Source organism: Taeniopygia guttata, chromosome 1 (assembly GCF_048771995.1).
Source record: "Taeniopygia guttata chromosome 1, bTaeGut7.mat, whole genome shotgun sequence".
Taxonomy (NCBI): Eukaryota; Metazoa; Chordata; class Aves; order Passeriformes; family Estrildidae; genus Taeniopygia; species Taeniopygia guttata.
This window is the reverse complement of record NC_133024.1, coordinates 27,835,974-27,855,289: the sequence shown is the minus strand read 5'-3', so window position 1 is coordinate 27,855,289 and position 19,316 is coordinate 27,835,974. Positions and strand designations below refer to the sequence as shown.

Sequence of the window (19,316 nt, the reverse complement as noted above, 5' to 3'; positions counted from 1 at the left end):
GTGACCCTGCTGCTGTTTGCTGCCACCTCTCACCGCCTCAGAAACACAGAACAACGCTTTTGGCTGTGGCGGCCTTGAGATCCTAAATCATGATGAACTTGATACTTTGCCTTATCTTTCTCTTTCCCTGTCTGTGAGTCCCCAGTGACTCTCATGGCTTGAAACATTGCAGGCAACTGTTTTCATTTTTAGGGCTGAACAAAATGTCAGTGGGTGACAACCAAGGCTTGCTGGTGCCAATTGCAACTTAGTAGAGCTAAATATGGTCAGCAGTCTGGCTCCGTGGCCTTTTTTAGAAAGGCTGTATTATCATGATACCATTTTCTGGCATCCCATTGCACTGGGGAAAACAAGAGCCAGGGGTATTTTGCCTAAACTCAAATTTAACCCAATCACAGTGTGATGGCTGATCTGTTTACTCTGTCCACTTCCACTCTTCCTCCCCCAGCTCAGGGTCATTTGTCAGCCTTAAATGTTGTTGTCATCTTTTCAAGCTGTGTTTAAAACCATGCTGAGGGTGTGCCTTGCTTTTGCATGAAGAAAAAGTCTACTCAAAATTGTGTATTGGTTTAAGAGAAAATTCCCTCCAGCTGAATTAACTCAGATTACAAAAACACTCAGGGCTTCAGAAGTTGTCTGAAATGAAGCTACCTTCTGTCTTAATTTTACCAGCACCTGATGTCAGCCTGATCTCAGATATCTCTGCTTTCAGACAGCTGGAACTCTGGTGGTGCTTTTTGCTGTTTCCATGCCTTATTCTGTGATCACACAGACCCAGACAGCCTGGGCCTGCCTCTCTCTCTCTCTCTCTCTCTCTCTCTCTCTCTCTCTCTGGTAGGCTTCCTCACAGCCTCACCCCACACAAGGCCCCAAATTTTGCAAATCTTTGCCTGCAGGTGATAACTGTGATTCAAAAGGTGTCATCTGTGGTGGCTGCTAAGGGCAGGTTATCACAAGACATGCTGAATGAACATAGTTCACTATGCCTGAAAATATGTACTTGGTGGGGAGAAGGGAGCAGAAGAGCAGAGAGACAGGAAACAGGAATTCATCCTTGTACCTGCACTGCATTAGCTCAGTTGCACCTGAAACCAGACTTTCATCAAAACCAGGAGAACCTGAAGGTATCTGCTCCCACCCATAACTGTGCTAATTTGATTCAAGGTATATCAGGAATGCCAACCAATACTGTAACCAGACCTCCTGCTGCATTACAGATTTGCTTAGGTAGGGTGCAAGAAATGTGAAATCCCTGAAATGAAAGTGGAACTGGTGGTTTTTTGTTTTTGTTTCTGTTTTTTTTTTTTGTGCAAATGCTTTGGGAGAAAGCTGTTGCCTGTCTGTTTTAATCTATCTTATTCAATGGGTAGAAATGCTGTGCTTCTATATGAAGCCCTGTGAAATATACCAATGTGTGTATGTACACAAATATATGTATCTATTGATGTGGCAAAATCGTTTGAGATCTGGTAGTCTGAGAGAGGTGAGGCTGCTGCAGCCCCATGCCCATGTCCAAGTAATAGCCAGACAGAGTTTGTATTCCCAATAGGCACATAAACGAATTCTCATATGCACCAATTAAGCAAATACACATGGACACAGATTACATGAGCACTCCCACACAGCACTGGCAGCCTCATCCCACGCCCTGCTCCAGCTGAGCAGGACAGAGGTGCACTAGTGAGCGTCTGTGTCCATCTGTGTATTTACAGAAGAATTTCCACACGTGTGCAGTGGGTCTCCTTCCAGCAGCTGCTTCAGGCAGTGCCCAGGAGCTGCCCCTCAATCCCAACTTCTCCAGCCCCCAGCAGCAGCTCCCTGTGGTGCTGTGACCACGAGTTCCTCACGCAGGGCAAAGTGCAAAAGGAGTTTAATGAGAAGACCTGAGAGGCTGTGCTGATCAGGTGCAGGACATGGACAAATCATCACAAACCATTTACACAGGACTGGCCCTTTTTATTCCTGTGTGCTGTATTTGTTTCTCTAGGTCACCTAGATCACCCTGGCTCCTGCCCTAATCACTCCCCGATGAGTCCTGTGCAATCCCCAAATGCTCTTCCCCTGCATCTCGTCCTGTCCCACACCCTTGAAGACAGCAACACCCCCAATCCTAAAGGTGCCCTGGGGCTGAGGCTCCCCTGGGATGGCACTGGACAGGGTGTTCCTTTCTGTGAGTCCTTAATTTGGGTTCCCACCAGCCATTGTATCTCAATCTGTAGTTTCTCACAGTGCCCCTGTGCCCCTCGAAGTGAGCCTTTATTGGGCTGATGGCTCCTGGGACGGGCCTGGAAGCAGCCTGGCGGGTGCTGCTTGGGCTCCCCCTCCTGCCATCACCGCCTGTGCTCCTGTGGGGGTGCGGGGGCCCGCTCGTGCCACAGAACCCACTGAACGTGTCTGTCACACCGCACACCGTGGCTGACCGCAGCCCCCCCGGCCCGCGGCCGCCGCTGTCTCCGTCCGCGGCACAGCGAAATGGCTCCGCTGCCGCCGCGCCCGCAGTGACGCGGTCTGCGGTGACACCGAGGCCACCGCTAGGGGACCTGCATTAATTCAAGTGGAAACATCAGCCCGCTGCGTTATCCTGGGCCGCACCAGCCCCGGGAGCATCCCTGCCCCTTTCAGCGCTTCCCGGCACGGAGCTCCCTGGCGGTGGCGCTGGCAGGCGGCGCGTTGGGGCCTAACACCGCCGTGACATTGACGGCTGCTGCGCCATCGCCACCGCCGCCTCCGTGTCCCGGCACGCCACCCCACCGGCCGGCCGCCGCCGCCCCGCAGGCGGGAAAGGGACACGGCACCTCCTCCCCGCTCCCTAAACCCTCCCGGGCGCGGCGCCGCCGCCCTTCGCACTACAAGTCCCGGCGTGCCCCGTGCGGGAGAGGCGCGCCCGCGCGGGGGCGCGCGCTGCTTGCCGGGAGCCGTAGTCTTTCCTTCGGGGCCGCGCCGTCCTGAGGAGGGCGCCGCCGCCGCCGGCCGGTCTCGCCGGAAGGGCTCTCCCTCCCAGAGGGCGCCGCGGCGCGCCGCGCGCGTGCGCAGTGCCGCCGCCAGCCAGCGCCGGGCAGGCAGGGAGGGAAGGAGGGAGGCAGGGAGGGAGCGGCGCTCGCGCGCCTCGGGCCCGAGAGGAGACAGCGCGGTGCCGCGCCGGGCCGGCAGCAGGTACGGGGGCGGGGGGGAGCCCCGTTACCTCGGCCCCGGCGGGGCGAGCGTGACGGCAGCCGGGCGGTGCGCGGGGCCGCGTCCCCGCGGGAGGAGGGACCGGGCGGGGATGGGCTGCCGGCGGCTCGGGTTGTGTGTGTGTGTATGGGGTCGGGGGGAGGAGAAGGGAGGCCCGGGCCGGGGGTGCCGCGCGCGGCGGGAGCCCTCTCGCGAACCCCCGGCCCGCGCGCGCGCAACAGGCGCGCGGGGGCCGCGCGCGGGGCGGGGCCGGCGCGGCGGGAGCGGCGCGCGCGTGGGCCGGGATTGGGACCGGGACCGGGACCCCCACCTCGCGGGGGAGCTGGGAACGGACGGGCCGGTCCCGCTCTGCCCAGCCAGGGGCTCCTCGTGGCCGGACGGACTCTCTTGGCTCGTGCCGGTGGCGGGGCCGCGCGCCGGCTTTGGAAGTCAGCGTGGCTGGCCGCGCGGAGTCGGACAAGTCGGTGCCGCGGGGACGGGATGGCCCAGTGCTGCTGCTCCCACGGCGGGACGGCGCGGGCAGAGGCAAGGCGTCAGCTGGACGAGATGACATCGTCTTAAGCTGAGCCAAGGGAGGTTTAGCTTGAAGATCAGGAGGAATTTCTTCACGAGAAGCGTTGTTAAGCATCAGAATGGGCTGCCCAAGGAGATGGTGGAGCCATCGTCCCTGGAGGTGCTTGAGGAAAGACTGGATGTGGCACTCGTGGCACTCGGTGCCGTGGTGTGTTTGACATGGTGGTGTTGGGTCACAGTTGGACTCGGTGATCTGAGAGGTCTTTTCCAACCTGATTGAATCCGTGGAGGGGAAGGGAAACTTTCTCCTGGATCTTCCAAGCTTTTTTTTTTTTTTTCTTTGCTGTGTTAGTTTTGTGATTTACAAAAACTCTGCCATCTCCCTCATTATCTCACTCATGTTATTTCTTTGACTGCCTGTATACGATGACAGGTTAGGTCTTGGTGGCCGTTTCCAGCCGTGTCCTGTTCCAGAGGCTTTATATGCAGCAGGAACCCGTCCCATTCATAGTCTCTAAATCTTGTTGCCCGTAGCGCGGTCCATGTAGCAATGATTTTAAGCTTTGCCTCTTGAGGGCGTTTCATGAAAATGAAACTCCGGGCTGAAAAGATACCGTCATGTGCTGTGAAAATACCGGGCTGCTGTTTCTGCAGAATTCCCAAATGGTGCTGAATGGTGGTGTTTAATGGTCCCTTTATTCTTTATTCAGGCTGCTTTTCCTCTGGGTTTTTTGTTTGCTGGTGTATTTTCTGCTCTGACTACTTGATGTTATTGAAAGACTTAGCAAAGTTGGGATATGTCAATGAGCTCTCAGGAAATGGGATTGCAACTTTATCCTCAGAAGCTCTTTATTTTAAAGCTGTTTTGTATATACCTCTGGCACTTAGTAGTTAAGAGTAGTATAGTTAATGAAGCACTGTGTAAATTAATAGGTTGTATCAAGCTGATCTTTTGTGTATTTGGCCTTGTTTTTATTGTAACTTCATTGTGTTCTCCTTTCAGTGTTACCACCTGCATTGACATGTGAATTAACTCATTCAAAACAAGTTTTGAAGTTTCTACTTGAACTGTGGTTGCACCTTTTAATTACCCTTTAGACATACCCATAGGCACAGGGGAAATGAATTGTAGCCTGAGGCAGGGTAACTCAAGATGACACGTGAGGTAGAGGTTTTTCTCAACGTGGATTTTCTTTTCACAGTCTTTCAAACAGATTCAGTGATGCTTCACTTCTGAGAGATATGACTGTTTTGGGGGCTTGGCATCCCCCCACTGACCCCCAACTTCAAAGCAGAGTCTTTGTTGCATCCAGTCTCTTACTCTGACGCTGTACCAGGGTGTTCACCTCTTGCTGTCAGTGTGCCATGTGCTGATTTTTTCCAGTGTTGTCTTCTCTGTGTTGATGACTTCAGAGCTGGCATGCTCATGTGGTCCTCTATATTCAGCTGAGTGCTGGCTCCTGGAGAAGTCCCAGTTTAGTCCATTTGGAAAGGAAAAGGCAGCAAAAGCCCATGGCAGCAGCACTGGCCCAATCACCACGAGAACTAAAAGTCCTACAGTCAGTTGTGGCAGTTTCTGAAAGATTCTTTATAGGAACTCCTAAATGTAAATGTTTATTTAAGCAGGTTATTTGATAGTCTTATTTCATCTTATTTCAGCTTTGGTGTTTCTATACAGTGCTCTTTTCTTTCTTTTTTTTTATTTCCTCCCCTTCTGTTGAATGAGCTAAGGTTAATAGAACAGTACATTTTCTTTTACGGTCCTGTTTCTGCAGGCTTGATTTAAAATGTTTGTTTGTCCCTCCATGGGGTTGTGAATTTTTTCTTCTGAAGTGTTCTACAAGTTCGTGAGGAGGCTTAATTTCTATCTTTGAGTAGACAAAATAAAAGTGTAATTTTAAAGGTAACTAACCAAGTTCTTAAGTTGCAAATTTTTTTTTTTATAGCAAGAGGATAATGGATGTGAATTAGTGCCTCCCTGAAAAACTGAAATCAAGTTTTTCTAAAATAGCATATAGCACATTCAAAAAAAAAAAAAAAGTGATGTGATTTAGGGCTGGTAGCTTTATTGTTAATTTGAAACATGAGGGAAATAGAAAGGCAGCAGCAAATACTTCTGAAGGCTAAAGGTAATAGTGAGCGAGCCTAGTAGGCTGTAAGTAAAGAAAAATAAAAGACATTAAAGGAATTACACACTTGATGAAATATTCTGAGTGGATGAAATATCCGCAAAGGAGGTTCTGGAATGATGTAATGAACAAACAAGTTAGAAAGACCAGACCACCTCTTTTTCAGAGAACAAGTGGAAGCTGAACTGATAGAAAAATTATTCAGCTTCATACTAAGGGGCGAAAGCATAATGGATGTACTTGTTTAAATAATGTAATAATACTAATAGAGAAATGCTGATGTAAATTACAGAGAACAGAGACAGCATTATGATAGCAACTCAGCTTTTTTTCTGCTCTGAGGAAAAAAAAACCCTCGTCTGTTACAGTTTTTAAGGTCTGTTAAGCAAATAAGTGGATGAAACTGCTCAAATATTTCCAACAATAAATGTGGAATTTTCAAGATACAAAATGCCAGCAGTAGAATGCAAGGCCTGTAGAAATATCAGTACTTTTAAATTATTGTGGACAAGGTAAAGGGACTCTGGAAAAACAGAAGAGGTAATTTTAAGCGAAACACTCTCAAAACCTCTATTGAATATAAAATCTGTAGACCAGTAGGACTGGAAATTATATTATTCCACCTCCTGAATGTCTTGAATTGCATTAAACATTGTGCAGACTTAATAATTCATTTTGAGGATAAAAAGTAGAGGTAGTCTAAGCCAGGTGACAGTAAATTTCCTTTCACCAGAATTGATTTAAAAAGGATGTTAGTAGCAGGAAGGTTTGAAAAAGTGTTAAGAAAGTTGTGGTAGACTGCACATCACAGGGCCACTTCTGCTGGTCTGGTCATATTAGACAGGAATAAATGGAGTTCAGTGACAGAAGAAATGGGGTTTGGAATATGTGAACACTTTCGTGAAGCATAATTATTGCTTTTTGTCATAAAGAGACAGACGCTAAAACTCATTGGAACTGAAAGAAATACGACTTTTCCTGGATGTGTGTGGAGAGTTACGGACTTTGGGCTTTCAGAGTGTGACATAAGATTTAGCCAGCCACCTGCTGCTGACAGCTTCCTTGTGATCCAGAGTATTTATTTTCTCTGTTTTTCTGTTTTTGTTGGTAGTTCAGAGTGCTTGTCAGGCTCAGCAGGAGGATTCATATGTTCTGTGAGATACCAAGTGGTTTGACACACACAGATCTTTATTTTATATAAAGTTGAGATTGTATGTAAGTGATGTGCTGCTTCTAAAACCATAAAATAAATACCCTGTGGCTAAACATCCTGAACATAACTCCAAATAAGGCTTTGTAAGCCTACTAAATTTAGTGCTGAGGTAACACCTGAAAGCAAATTCACCTGCTGAATTATGAAAATGTCATTTTGGCAAACAAGCTGCCTGTTAGTGGATCACAAACTGTAAGTATCTGTAAGTAAAGTCCAATAATACTGTTGTGATTAACATTAAGTTGTTGTGGTTTTTGTCTGAAGTAGGGTGAGATTGCTTCTTAAAAGACAAAGGGATTCTTTGTAGAGCTTCCACATGATCCTTTCTTCAACTGCCTAAGTGTTCTTATTCTACCTTTTTTTTGGTATTGATAAGTTACCAGAAAAGGGAAGAGGTGTCTCTGTGGATGTGCTGTTAGCTGGATTCAGGAGCTTTTGGTAGGAGGGGTATTGGGTGTAAATGGGATGAGGGAGGCAGAATGAGTGTAACTAAGCTTTGAAGTACCTGTGGGTTTTGGCTTCCTGTGGCTGATACCTCAGTGCTGTGTGACTCTTTCATTGCTGATGTCCAAAGCTAGGATGAAATCAAAGCTAGGAAGAAAAGTAGAATTTTGTCTTGCTGTTATTTTGTGGGCTTGCACACGTATCTACCATAGTGCTGAGTCACAGCAAATAATACAATTGTGGCAGGCACATTTGTCATCATGGGAAGCATGAGGTAGCTTTGCTTTTGGTGCCTTCTGATGTTTCCAACCCTAAACAAAAGCTGCTTGAAACTACAAAGTCAACTTAATTATTATTTTAGGTTATTTTTAACCTAATTAGTTTTAAACCGTCAGAGATTTCTTCTTTTCATGTTGTGAGATTTTGAAAGGTGCACTCTTGTTCATTCATAAAGAATGTTTAGGGCAAGTTAGGATTTTGGAAATGTTAGGGTGATCTTTTTTTCTGACAGATGACTGTCAAATGTGGTTTTTCAAGCAGTCCCTCTTAAATATGACCTTACAGAGAACACATAGTGAGTGTAGGGAGGGTGTGCTGTTATCTTGATCAAAATACAAATGAATCTCCTTTTTAAAAGAAAAACAGATTACATTTTCATTTTGCACACAGGAATAATCACTTCTGTTGTTTCATGTGGATGGGTAAATTAACGTGAGTGTTTTTTTTTAATGTCAGTATAATCCTGTGTGGCTGAATAGTTTAATTCCCCGTCACTTGCTGCTTTGTGTTATGACTTGTGGGACCTTTTGGTTTCAGGTTGATTGTGGACTGTGGGGTTATTGAAGGTGAGTTTTTTTAAAATTTAAACAGATTTATTGCACTGCAGTATCTCTGAACGCAGTAAAGGAATTTTGTATTTTCAACTCAAGTCAGAAAGACTCAGTTAACAAATTTGAAGATGTTTACATTTCAAATTGACCTGGCTTTGGCAGTCAGTGTTTTTGCTTTCTCACTCAAATGAAAAACTTTCTGAAACTTTGAAAACTGTATCTGCTGCCTTGTTAAGTCAAAATGGACCTTTTAAAAATGGAACTCAAAACATCTTGTAAATATCTTCATGGTAGTAAATGTTTAGTGAAGTACTAGATACACTGCATATAATATTTTATTGTGCATGTCCCCTTGCTAAAACAGCTTTCTAATAAACCTTGTAAATGCATTACTTGTTAATCTGGTCAGCAGCGTTTCCTCAAAAAAGATGAAAAAAAAAGCACACAATCATCAAACTTTTAAAAATTAGGTGTCCAGCTCTGTGGCTCAGTGGATTTAGCTAGTAATACAGGACTGATGTGCCAGATCAGTCTGAGGGAGCACCAAGTGTCAGGTAATTCTGTTTCTGTTAGTGGTCAGTTTCTTTATGCAACCAGAAATAGACTTCCTTGATTTTTTTTTAAGTGTAAGGATCAGGAGCCTGGCAAGCTGATGTTGGCCTGGTTTTAAGTATATCTCTTAAAAAATAGGTACTTTTTTGTAAGGACAGAAGATCTTTCTGAATGTTACCCGGAGATAAAATCAATGTACCCTGCAGATTTGACAGAGGTGTCTCAATATTGTTCAGATAGCCCACAATGTATTCCCCCCTCCTTTTTTTTTTTTTTTTTTTTTGCCTTTGAGCTATATTAAAGTTTGTAATTTTGTCTGTAATATCACATTCCATCTTGTGCGATGTTGTTTGTCTTTCAGGTCTTGTATTAATTATTTTAAGGTTACTCTTATTTTTAAGCAAGAACCAGTCCAACTTGCCAAGTGGTCTAGAGCTAGAGCATGCCAAATTCGCTGTAGATTAGGTGGGTTAGTACTTGTTTTGCTATTTCACAGGGATATAAAAGTGCTAGAACAAAAACAATTGTTAATTAAGGCTTACCACTGGGCAGGGAAAAGCCCTAAGAGGACTAGGAAGCCTGCAAAATAAAGCAGATTTGAAAGATATGGAAATGGGCAGCAGTTCCATGAATAAGTCCATTTCTTAATTCCAATTTTTAACAGAAAGTCTCCTAAAGTCTGAACCCTGTTTCAAGGGTACACATTCTATTCATGTTTGACTACCATTATGTTACATTTGAAGCTCCTTTAATCTTCTGGCTTTCTGGATAGCAGAGGGTGATGGTGTCTTCTCCATTGTTCTTGTATGCTGGTTACCCTAGGAGTGTGAATCCCTGCTGCTTGGCTGTTGCAGCTTTCATAAACCACAGAAAATGAAATTGACAGGATTGTTTTGTTTCCTTGTTAGGGCTGGAGCAAAACTTACTTTACAGGTCTTTGCAAACACTGTAACCGCTGATTTTATAGTGACTGTGAGATGTGTTTCCCAATCCTCTTTTACAGCTAGAGAGAGGTAAGCAGAAGTCTTGGAAATTGTCTGTGCTTTGCTTGAACAATAGCTTTTTGTAGTTGAGATGATTAAATATCCTTTCCTGTAGATGTCCGGAGCTTTACAAGAGTCTGAGGACAGAGAGGAAGTAAAACCCCTGTCCCTCAGATAATATGGGTGTTCCTTCTGATGGGCATTTCTACAGACCCCTGTAAGCCTGTATGCTTTGTCACATAGTTTTGCATTAGAAGTTGGTACAACCTCATCAAAGTGTTTATTTGGCTGAGCTGGCTTTTGAGAAACAGGAGACAGCAGTGAAGAGAGAAGTCAGTCTGTTGATTTCCTTAATTTTTCTTTATGTCTCAGAGAACACTGTCAACAGTATAGAGACTTGGTGGATGTATTGTCATCTCTGTAGGATGATTCCAAATGTAGGGTTTTGCTCTAGAAGTTTTTCCAGGGAAATAGCATTAATCCCAGGTGATATTTTTATCATTCTGTGCTCTGTATTTTTCATGGTTTTATTAGGAAGGGTTTTTGTTGTCTGTCCTGTCCAAGAAAGTTGACCATTTACTTCCACGAGATTAATATACTTCTGTTAGCATCCTGACTTGTTGCCTGTGAATTACCAAAAAGCAATCAGAAAGACTTTCCAAAATCTACACTTCATAGGGAAAAAAACCCAGACACATTTGTGGCCAAAATACTGATTTTTTTTTTTTTTTTTTTTGAGACTGTGTTGATGAGAGCAATGAATGACCAAGTGCTGCTTTCAGATTGGCTTTTTAAATTGGATAGGTTTTCTAGTCTCACACTGAAGAGTGTCAGAAGGTGATGTATCCTGTAATCAGAGCTCAGTGAATTGCTCAAACACCTGTCCAGACTGTGCTGTAGGTATTTGGCTTGATGTCAAGAAGTGTGATTGTGTGGAAACTTCTTCTCTAGGACATGTAGAATCTCGTGGCAGAGCCAGTAAACAAACTCAGATCTCCTTGGAAGTAAAGCTTTTGTGCATTTCTTCCCTTGAATAATTCCAGCTTCTCTCACTGCTTGACAGTGCCATTTCTAACACGAGTTGTCCTTTCAGGGCTGATGATGCCTCTTGTATCTTTTCTGTGTCTCTGTGGCAGCAATCTAAAGGAGAGACAGCAGTGTGACAGCACAGCAGAGCTCCCAAGTCTGCCTCCAGTGACTCCTTTTCTCCTGGCAGCTGCCTCAGTTAGGAAATGTACTCTCATAGTATGGCAAATCATGGTATTTTGATAATTTTTTATCACAATATTTCTCTTCAAACTCTTATTCTGCCTTAATTTTCAACTCTTCCCCTTCTGACCTATTCCCATTGTGAGGTAGAATGTCACATATAGATCTACACTTCTGAAACACATTATTTTCCGTATTTTTGCCCCTATTTCCAAAGAAGAAAAGTCTGTCTCTAATAGACCTTAATATCAGGAGTGTATTTGGTAATCTTATTTTCATTATGTATACATGGTACATATATGCTATTACATGTATAAAAATATGGAATGTATACATTTATATAATTATATACCTCTTGATTTATAAGGGCTATATTTTTACATCTTGGTACCTCTGACGTGTGGCATATCCAAGAGTATTAGTCACAAGGTTTTCCTTCTGCCAAAGCCCTTAAGTCTAGAGACAGTGATAGCTGATTTAAGAAGGCAGGGAGTTCATTTTTATTCCTATCTAGATGATTGCTTGGGACAAGGTAGGTCATGGCAGTAAGTGACTCTGTATTTCCCAGTGTTTCAGAGTTCCTTTGACTTGATGAGCAAGAAGAAATACAGAACTTCTTATTTCCCTAAAAATGTGTGCTTAGAATACATCCACATTCGGTACAGTTCTCGTCTTAATCAGCAAAAAAATTTGGGATCATGTTTGCCCTATGGAAGTGCAGACATCCAAGAATAGTGGGTTTAATTTTGCTAAAATTTGTTTTTATGCAGAAAAACTGAGAAGGAGAAAGTGTCATATGGTGCTTGAGTGGTGATGCACAAAAGCCCAAGAAATACACCATGAAAATTCCTTACCAGGTCTCCAGAGGTTTTTATCTGTAGCCAGGAGTATCAAAAAATGTGGACAATGCCGTGCTATCTGTAGGAAAGAAAAGGTGGGTAGAACATTTCCATGACAACCACCACAGATTTTCTCCAGAAGTAGCATTAATTTTGATGATGCAGAGGAGATCCAGGGTTTGCTATTTGCTGCAAGGGTGATCTTGAAGTAACCATGGAAGGATTTTCAGCTAAATCACACCACAGCTGCTGAAGACCAGAGAGACAATTTGAAATTGTTTTGCTTCTGTGGTTTAGTCTGGGGAAAAAGCTACATCCTCAAAAATGGAGGAGGAGATTTATAGCAAACAATCCTTGGATGACTGTAACACTAACATAGAGTTGTTACATTTTTAGTCCTAAAAAGCCATTGTGTGCTCACACATTTAAATAGGTCCAAAGATGCTGTCAGTATGTGTGGGCTGAATGGAATCTTTGATGCACTCGTTGAATTTTTCACCAGTGGCCAGAAAACCAGTAAAAGAATGGTAAATAAAGGATTGATTTTAAGATACATTCAGGATGTAAGAACTATTTTTAGAAAACAACTAGGGGTGTAACAGTTATAGAGATTAGACAGACAGGTGTATAAAATAGGTATGCGGCTATGTCCTGGGATTTTATTTACTACCAGTGATGGCCTAGTGTAAAATAAGGTATTGAACCCATCTCAAGTTGGATTGGTAACTTCTCACTGATGAAGAGAGTTTAATCTTTTCACCTTTGATGAAAGAAACTCTTCCCAGTCATTTGGTGGTTGGTATTTGTACTCCCAGGTAAAAGACAATATACTATTTTGAAAGGATTTTAAGTGTACAGTTTACTCATGAAGTAGAGGAAGGGGTTAGTCAGCCAAGTGAGCTGTCTTGAAAGTCAGAAATAAGCATAACCAAAACCTGCAGCTACAGATTGTAGAGGGCGTAAGAAAGATAATACCTGTGAAGCTGTTGGGTAGTAATACTGCTGGTCTGCAGTAAAGTCAGAGAAAGAATTCAAGTAAATCCCGTACCTGTATTTTCAATAAGTGAAACAATGATTTAGGTACAACAGGAGGGGCTAAGAGAACTCTGAGAGGAAAATGGAATTTATTATCTTAAAGACAGAAGCAAAATTATTTGAAAGAAAATCAGTATGCAAACTGGGAGATGGGGAGGAAACTAGGTTAATAAGTACAGTAAGGAAGAATACACTTAAGGAAACCTACTTATGATGAAGTTGGTTGTGTCATTCTTGTTTAGAAACATTGGAACATTATATAGAGGCTCCATAATAGAAATTAGATGAAATTTAGTATTAAGGGATGAATATGTTCCCTGTCAAGAATTCAGTTAAATTAAGAACTTGTAGGTATGGAAAGTGAAGGTGTGAAATGACCACAGGAGTTTATCAAAGGAGTTATTTGAGTCCTGAAATCCCAAACAAAGGCAAATAGTGTCTTATGATTTGGAGAAGACAGACTTGAGACAAAAATGGAGAATTATTAATAATACTGTGGAAGGCCTGAGATGTTATCTGGGCTGTAGTGTATGCCTGTAGTGTATTCATGGTCAGGGACAGAATGATCAGAGTCTGCAAAGCCATTTTCCTGTTAGGAATGTCCTTCTAGCTCATGGTTGTCCACCTGGTGTTTGAATTCAACTTGCTTATTCTAAAATATATAAAATACTTTGTTCAAGATATTTTAGGAATGAAAAAAATTTTGAGTGTTTGTTGACTGAACTTCTTTTTACAGTTAAAATCCCAGGCTTATTCAAATAGTACGTGTGTTTAATACACAGGTAGTAGTCACTTAAACTAAAAATGTGAAGAACTTATAATTGCCAAGTAAACTGTAAGAAACAAGAACACTTGAAGGTCAGACGTGTAAATACAGGAAGAAATGGGTCTCAAAGCTGTTAAGAAAGATGTAGGGAACTTCTGGCGCTCTGAGGTTTATCTTTTTGTTGTACTTTTATTAGAAAAAGGCCATTTCAGGAGAGCCTTTTCAGCAAAATTAGGCTGCTGAATTGCTTACCTCCATGCTCAGGTTGTTCATGTTGCATATGTTCGTTGCATCATATTCGGTGCAATCTGTGATTGACTGACAATCAGTGTAGTAGTTCTGTCTCCCTGAACAGTTTTTTAAATCTCCGTTGTCAGAATAGAATAACACTTGAAGTGATGTCCAAAATGTTTTCTGTGAAAGTCAGTTCTGATTGTCAGAATTCTTATAAATGGTTGTCAGGTAGTAGCAACTTAAAAAGAGGCTCTAACAAGAGGCATATTTGACTATTTATTATTAATATTATTCTCTTACAACTCTTTGTGCTAACTGAAAGAAGAGGTGTTAGAGTAGACTCAATATACATTTGATGTATTTTAAAGAGGAAACCTAAGCTGTTGAGAATCTGTACAGACTCATGTTGCTTCATTTTAAAGTAGAAAATGCACAGGAGATAATTTATGATCTGGTGGTTCTGTGCTTATGGAGTTTGAGGTAGGTAGCTTATTTAATACAACACATTAGAGCATTTGAAAGAGACCTTTAAAAGTCCTGTGGAGTAACTTTTTATATAGTGCAGCTTCCTAAATTCTGTGTTGCAGGATTTACAATATGTTGGAGAGTGCATCTCTGTGAAGATGCATGGAAACACTGGCGTGTTGAGAATTTGATTCCCAAACTCTTTTGGATTTAAAGGGATGATGTAAGGAGAGAAGTAGCAGCAGAATGGAGCACTAAGAGTAGAGACCTGATCCACACCCTTTACTTTCAGGGGAACAAGTTATTTCCATACAGTTCTCCACCTACTGCTTTATGCTAAGTGACTCCAAAGTGTGGTGTTATACATGTGCAAACCATCATGGGCAGCTATAAATGCTGACCCACTGAGTTATGTAAGACAGATGGAAATCACAGACTGCAAAAAGGCCCCTCTGCATAAACAGTGGCAGGATTGGGGATGGGGAGGAGGTTTACAATAGCACTGCTTTCTTTGCAGGACTGAACATTTTCTGTGGTTAAACCATTTTCACCTAAAATTTTTATTTTCGTTTCAATTTCCTTGTAGGCTTTGTCTGGATAGAAAGAACACAGTGTTTCTTCAACAAGATTGTGTTGAATTAACTTAAAATGTTGGATATTAAGTGCAAAAAAAAAGCCCCTGTACTGACATGCAAAGTAAATTAAGCTAAAAAGCAGCTAAGACATCTCCACTTCTGAGTAAAAACGGGAGTATGTAATTTGGCTAATTCTCTGTTAAAAATTTTTTAGTATAGTTTTCTTTTTAGCCCAGGCTATATACTCTACCTTATAGACCTTAGTTCTTAGTAAAATATTTTGCTTACTCTCTGATGCCTCAAAATTATAAAAGTTTGTTGGATTGATGTAAAGAACTGACACGGCAAGGTTACAATTCTGTGAAATTTTACTTTCCACCTTCTAAATTGTAGTAGAAGTTAGGTGATGGAATAAAGAGGGGGCAGTGGCTGGAAGTTCATGGCTACAGAGTTTAAGGAGTGGACACAATATAAAATAATGTGTTGTTGAAGAGTAATTTTGTCTTCTTTTTTAAATTGCATTGTGAAGGAATCATGACGACCTCAGGAAAAGAGAATTTCCGGCTGAAGAGCTACAAGAACAAATCTCTAAACCCTGACGAGATGCGTCGCAGGCGAGAGGAAGAAGGTCTTCAGCTACGGAAGCAAAAGAGAGAGGAGCAGGTAATGCACAGCAGCTGAGATATCTGTGACCAGTCCTTGAACAGTCCTGTCTTGCAGTGTCTCTGACTCTATGCTTCTCCCAAACCCCTTCTTACTTGTTCCTGCCCTCCAAATTCATACACAGTCAGTCTGAAATCAGAATAATTTGCACACTTCACTGCCTCTTCTGCAGGCTCTACAAGACATAGTGTGGGTGCTCCTCATTCGTGCAAGTGATACTGGCCAGAGCAGCTTGAGGGTTTGAACAAAACTGTCTGACCAGTAGCTGTTGCTTCTCCAGCTCTTCTCATGACATCTTAAACTGAGTACCTTCTCTAAGTCATTCTTAGAGGCCAAATTCTGCTCATCCCAGTATAATAACCTATGTGTGATAATCCTCCAAAGCCCTCTTTGCCACTGCAACTGGACGGTCAGAAACCCCTGCAGGTGTTCTCTGAAGATGTGTAACACACAGGAATTTATCAGCATTTATCAGGAATTTGAACCCCAGCATCCTCTGCAAGAAAGTAATGGTGTGGAAGCTAGACAGCTTGTAGATGGTGAAGAAGAGAAGGGGATATCAGTGAACGTTCTCCAGAAATGTTAGGAACCAATATTTTAGCACATTGCTATATTAATTTACTCCATGGCTAAGCTTTCTCCATGTGCTTTCAGTTCAAGTCTGTAGCCACTGTACTGCCTGCTCTCAGGTGATAGCATATGTAGTTTTTGTAGCAGCCTAATGCAACATGCTGTGTATATATTGGTTATGTAATATATATTAAATATATATATATGTTAAATACTTTCTCTCTTTAGTTGTTTAAACGCCGAAATGTTGCAACGGCCGAGGAAGAAGCGGAAGAGGAAGTGATGTCAGATGGGGGCTTCCATGAGGCTCAGATGAACAACATGGAGATGACTTCTGTAAGTGATGAGAAATGAATACAGTGTTGGATGAAGCTGGACAAGTCTGTTGTGCAGTGATGTGATGGAAATGAAATTCCAGAGTGATGTGAAGAATGCATTCAGAGATGGAGAACTCTGAGACATCCATGTCAATGAACCACCCTGAAACAGATTACATGAGGGAAAAATGCCAGGGATATATAATGAGTGTTTTTTCAGAGGATATGTTCTCAAGAAAGTGAAATAAAATGTCATTGTCCTGGCAGACTGATCACTTCCTGGATTTAGTGTTTGCCATTATGGGTGATTCTGTCAACTGTTGCCCAGAGTTTTTTTTAATCTGAAATTCATACTACTTGAAGCATGAAAATACCAATCAGGCAGTGTGTTATTGCAATTTACAAAGTTAAAAAGGGGCTCAGTGGAAATCTTTCTTCGCAGACGTTCAAGTGGCACCATTTTTAACCTAAGTGTTGGAAACTCTGCTAGACCTAGTTTAAGTGTATGCATGAGGCCTTGAACTCCTTTCTGTGCTAGAATTAAAAACTACAGAAAAATACTTCTTGTGGGAATCAGACATTTACTTTCTCTCTGGAAAGAAAAATGGTAAAGGTTTCAGTTCTACAACAGAAAAGTTCAAAGAAAGTGCAGTTCTCATTTAAAAGTGTCACTGATCTTCACAGTGTCTATGTTCAGAGTATGCAAGTGATGTTTCCATAGAAATTAGGCTGAGCTATTGGTGGTTATATGAGCCTTGAAAATTACTGAGAATTTAAGCATAAGAGAAATGCTTATAAACATTGTGGTTGATCAGTAATAGAATATATGGTTTTACTATTCAAGATACTATTCAAATATCAAGGCGAGTCCTAAAAACCATTAATCTTGTGTGGAAGCTTATATTAAACAAATAGAGAGTAAAAAGTGAGGAAAGGATTTTGCTTAATTGATAGATAGTGTCATTACACAGTTTGCTATGTTAAATGCCATTAATTTCAGGCTCTTAACAGTTGGAGCTGTTGGCTGTTACAGACAATGCTTAAGTATTTTCAGCACTGTCATCTGTCTCCCTGTCTGTCTAAGGGTTGGGATCAGCTGTATCTGAAGATTAGATTAGAAGTGGAAGAAAAAAATCTGACTTTCCTTATGGTTTTTTACATGGGTACATGTGTAGTGAACAGAATGTCAGATTTTACCTAGCATAAGAAAGGTTACTGATTCAATTTATTTGCATTATTGGAAGCCATCACTGTTATGGAAAATTTAATACCTCACCTTGATTTTGATAACAAGCATTAGGGTTTGACTGTTCTAGAAATGACAAGTCCTATAGATTTTAGTGTAAGAGAGTGAGTCAAAATGTACATGTTAGGGAAATCTAAATGCTAACATAATTACTTTTTATTAAAGCTGAAAATTTTACTTTTATTTTAGAGAAAGGGAGAGAATACCAGTGAAAAATTCTGAAGAGTAATTTTCTTGCCATATATTCAGGAAAATTTGAATTTGGGCTTTCAGTAAAGCAAAGTTACATTTGAGAATGATGCTGCCTTATGTAGATGTACATATATAATGATTCCTTTGTTGTCCATAATGGTTTTACCTAAGTTTTTATCCAATAAAAAATAAACTTTATACTGGTTTAGCAAATGTAACCTGTTGGTTGCTAATTCCAGATTTTTTTCCCCTTTTCTTCTCTATCACTCTCATTCTTTTTCCCCATGCAAATTCTAGAGTGCAGTCATCACTGCTGATATGATTGAGATGATTTTCTCCAATAGTCCAGAACAGCAGCTGTCAGCCACCCAGAAGTTCCGAAAGCTGCTTTCTAAAGGTAAGGGCTGAAATTACTTAGAGAAAAATGTAGAAGCCTCTCTAGCATGTGGTTTTACTTTGACAGCAGTAAAAATTGAGTTTCATGCTGAAATTTGTGGGTCAGGATCTGCTTGACACAGTGCCAGCTTGATGTATGTAATAGTCACTTCTTTTCTTGAAATCTGTACTGAGTGTTGCAGATGTGAGATCTCCTCTTGGATGGAAGTTTAAATTTTGTAGGCAGTGTCTCTGTGGCCCAAACATACTGATATGCCAAAGGTGCTTTGCACGTGTGCATTCCAGAGTGACTGCACAAAGCTGCTGCTCTGAAATCAGTTTGTCTAACATACTGAGTGCATCAGGGCTCTAAATCATGTTATCTTATTACCTCAAAACTTGGGAGTTTTCTTATGTTGACAGATAGGAATCCGTTGCCTTTTAGGGAAGTACTGTAGAAAAAGAGCACACTCCAAGAAAAGAGCAGTCAGTATATCACTGGATAATGTCTTGATGCAGTAATTTGAGAATTTCCTTACAAAGAAATCAATGGATCTAACTTAACTTCTTGTTTTAAACAGAACCAAATCCTCCAATAGATGAAGTCATAAGCACACAAGGAGTAGTTGCCAGGTTTGTGGAGTTCCTGAAGCGGAAAGAAAACTGTACATTACAGGTATAAAAATATAAATGTATCTGCTTTCCTAGTTTAGGAAGGCATTTGGTGATGCAAATTAGATAGGAAAAAATGAGTGATTTGTTCAGCTGTACTTCCTCTCTTTCTTCACTATGTTAAAAAAGCTATTTTATCTTCAGAATTTCTGACAAGACCTCTGGGAATAGGACAGGAGAGAGAGTGAGAGGGATGTCTGACATGCATTGCATGACTGATAGGATGGGGTCTTCCGCAAATACAGAACTTGAGATTTGGAACTCAACAGATGAAAAGCTATTAAATAAAACTTTGATGTTTGTCTTCTTTGTACAAATTGAAG

At 41.9% G+C, this 19,316-nt stretch overlaps 1 protein-coding gene across 2 annotated transcripts in view; it reads left to right on the top strand.

The window, feature by feature from the left end:
• The first annotated feature begins 2,994 nt into the window (after window positions 1-2,994).
• Window positions 2,995-19,316, top strand: part of KPNA1 (karyopherin subunit alpha 1) — a 58,191-nt gene continuing 41,869 nt past the window's right edge. The window contains exons 1-6 of one of the 2 annotated variants that reach the window (XM_030266812.4): window positions 2,998-3,153; window positions 11,815-11,978; window positions 15,488-15,621; window positions 16,420-16,527; window positions 18,244-18,343; window positions 18,903-18,997. In XM_030266812.4, coding sequence (XP_030122672.1) covers window positions 15,493-15,621; window positions 16,420-16,527; window positions 18,244-18,343; window positions 18,903-18,997 — 432 coding nt within the window. In that variant the 5' untranslated portion in view covers window positions 2,998-3,153; window positions 11,815-11,978; window positions 15,488-15,492. Of the gene's footprint in view, window positions 3,154-11,814; window positions 11,979-15,487; window positions 15,622-16,419; window positions 16,528-18,243; window positions 18,344-18,902; window positions 18,998-19,316 lie in introns of both variants that reach the window. The other variant, XM_030266803.4, reaches the window with a different exon arrangement.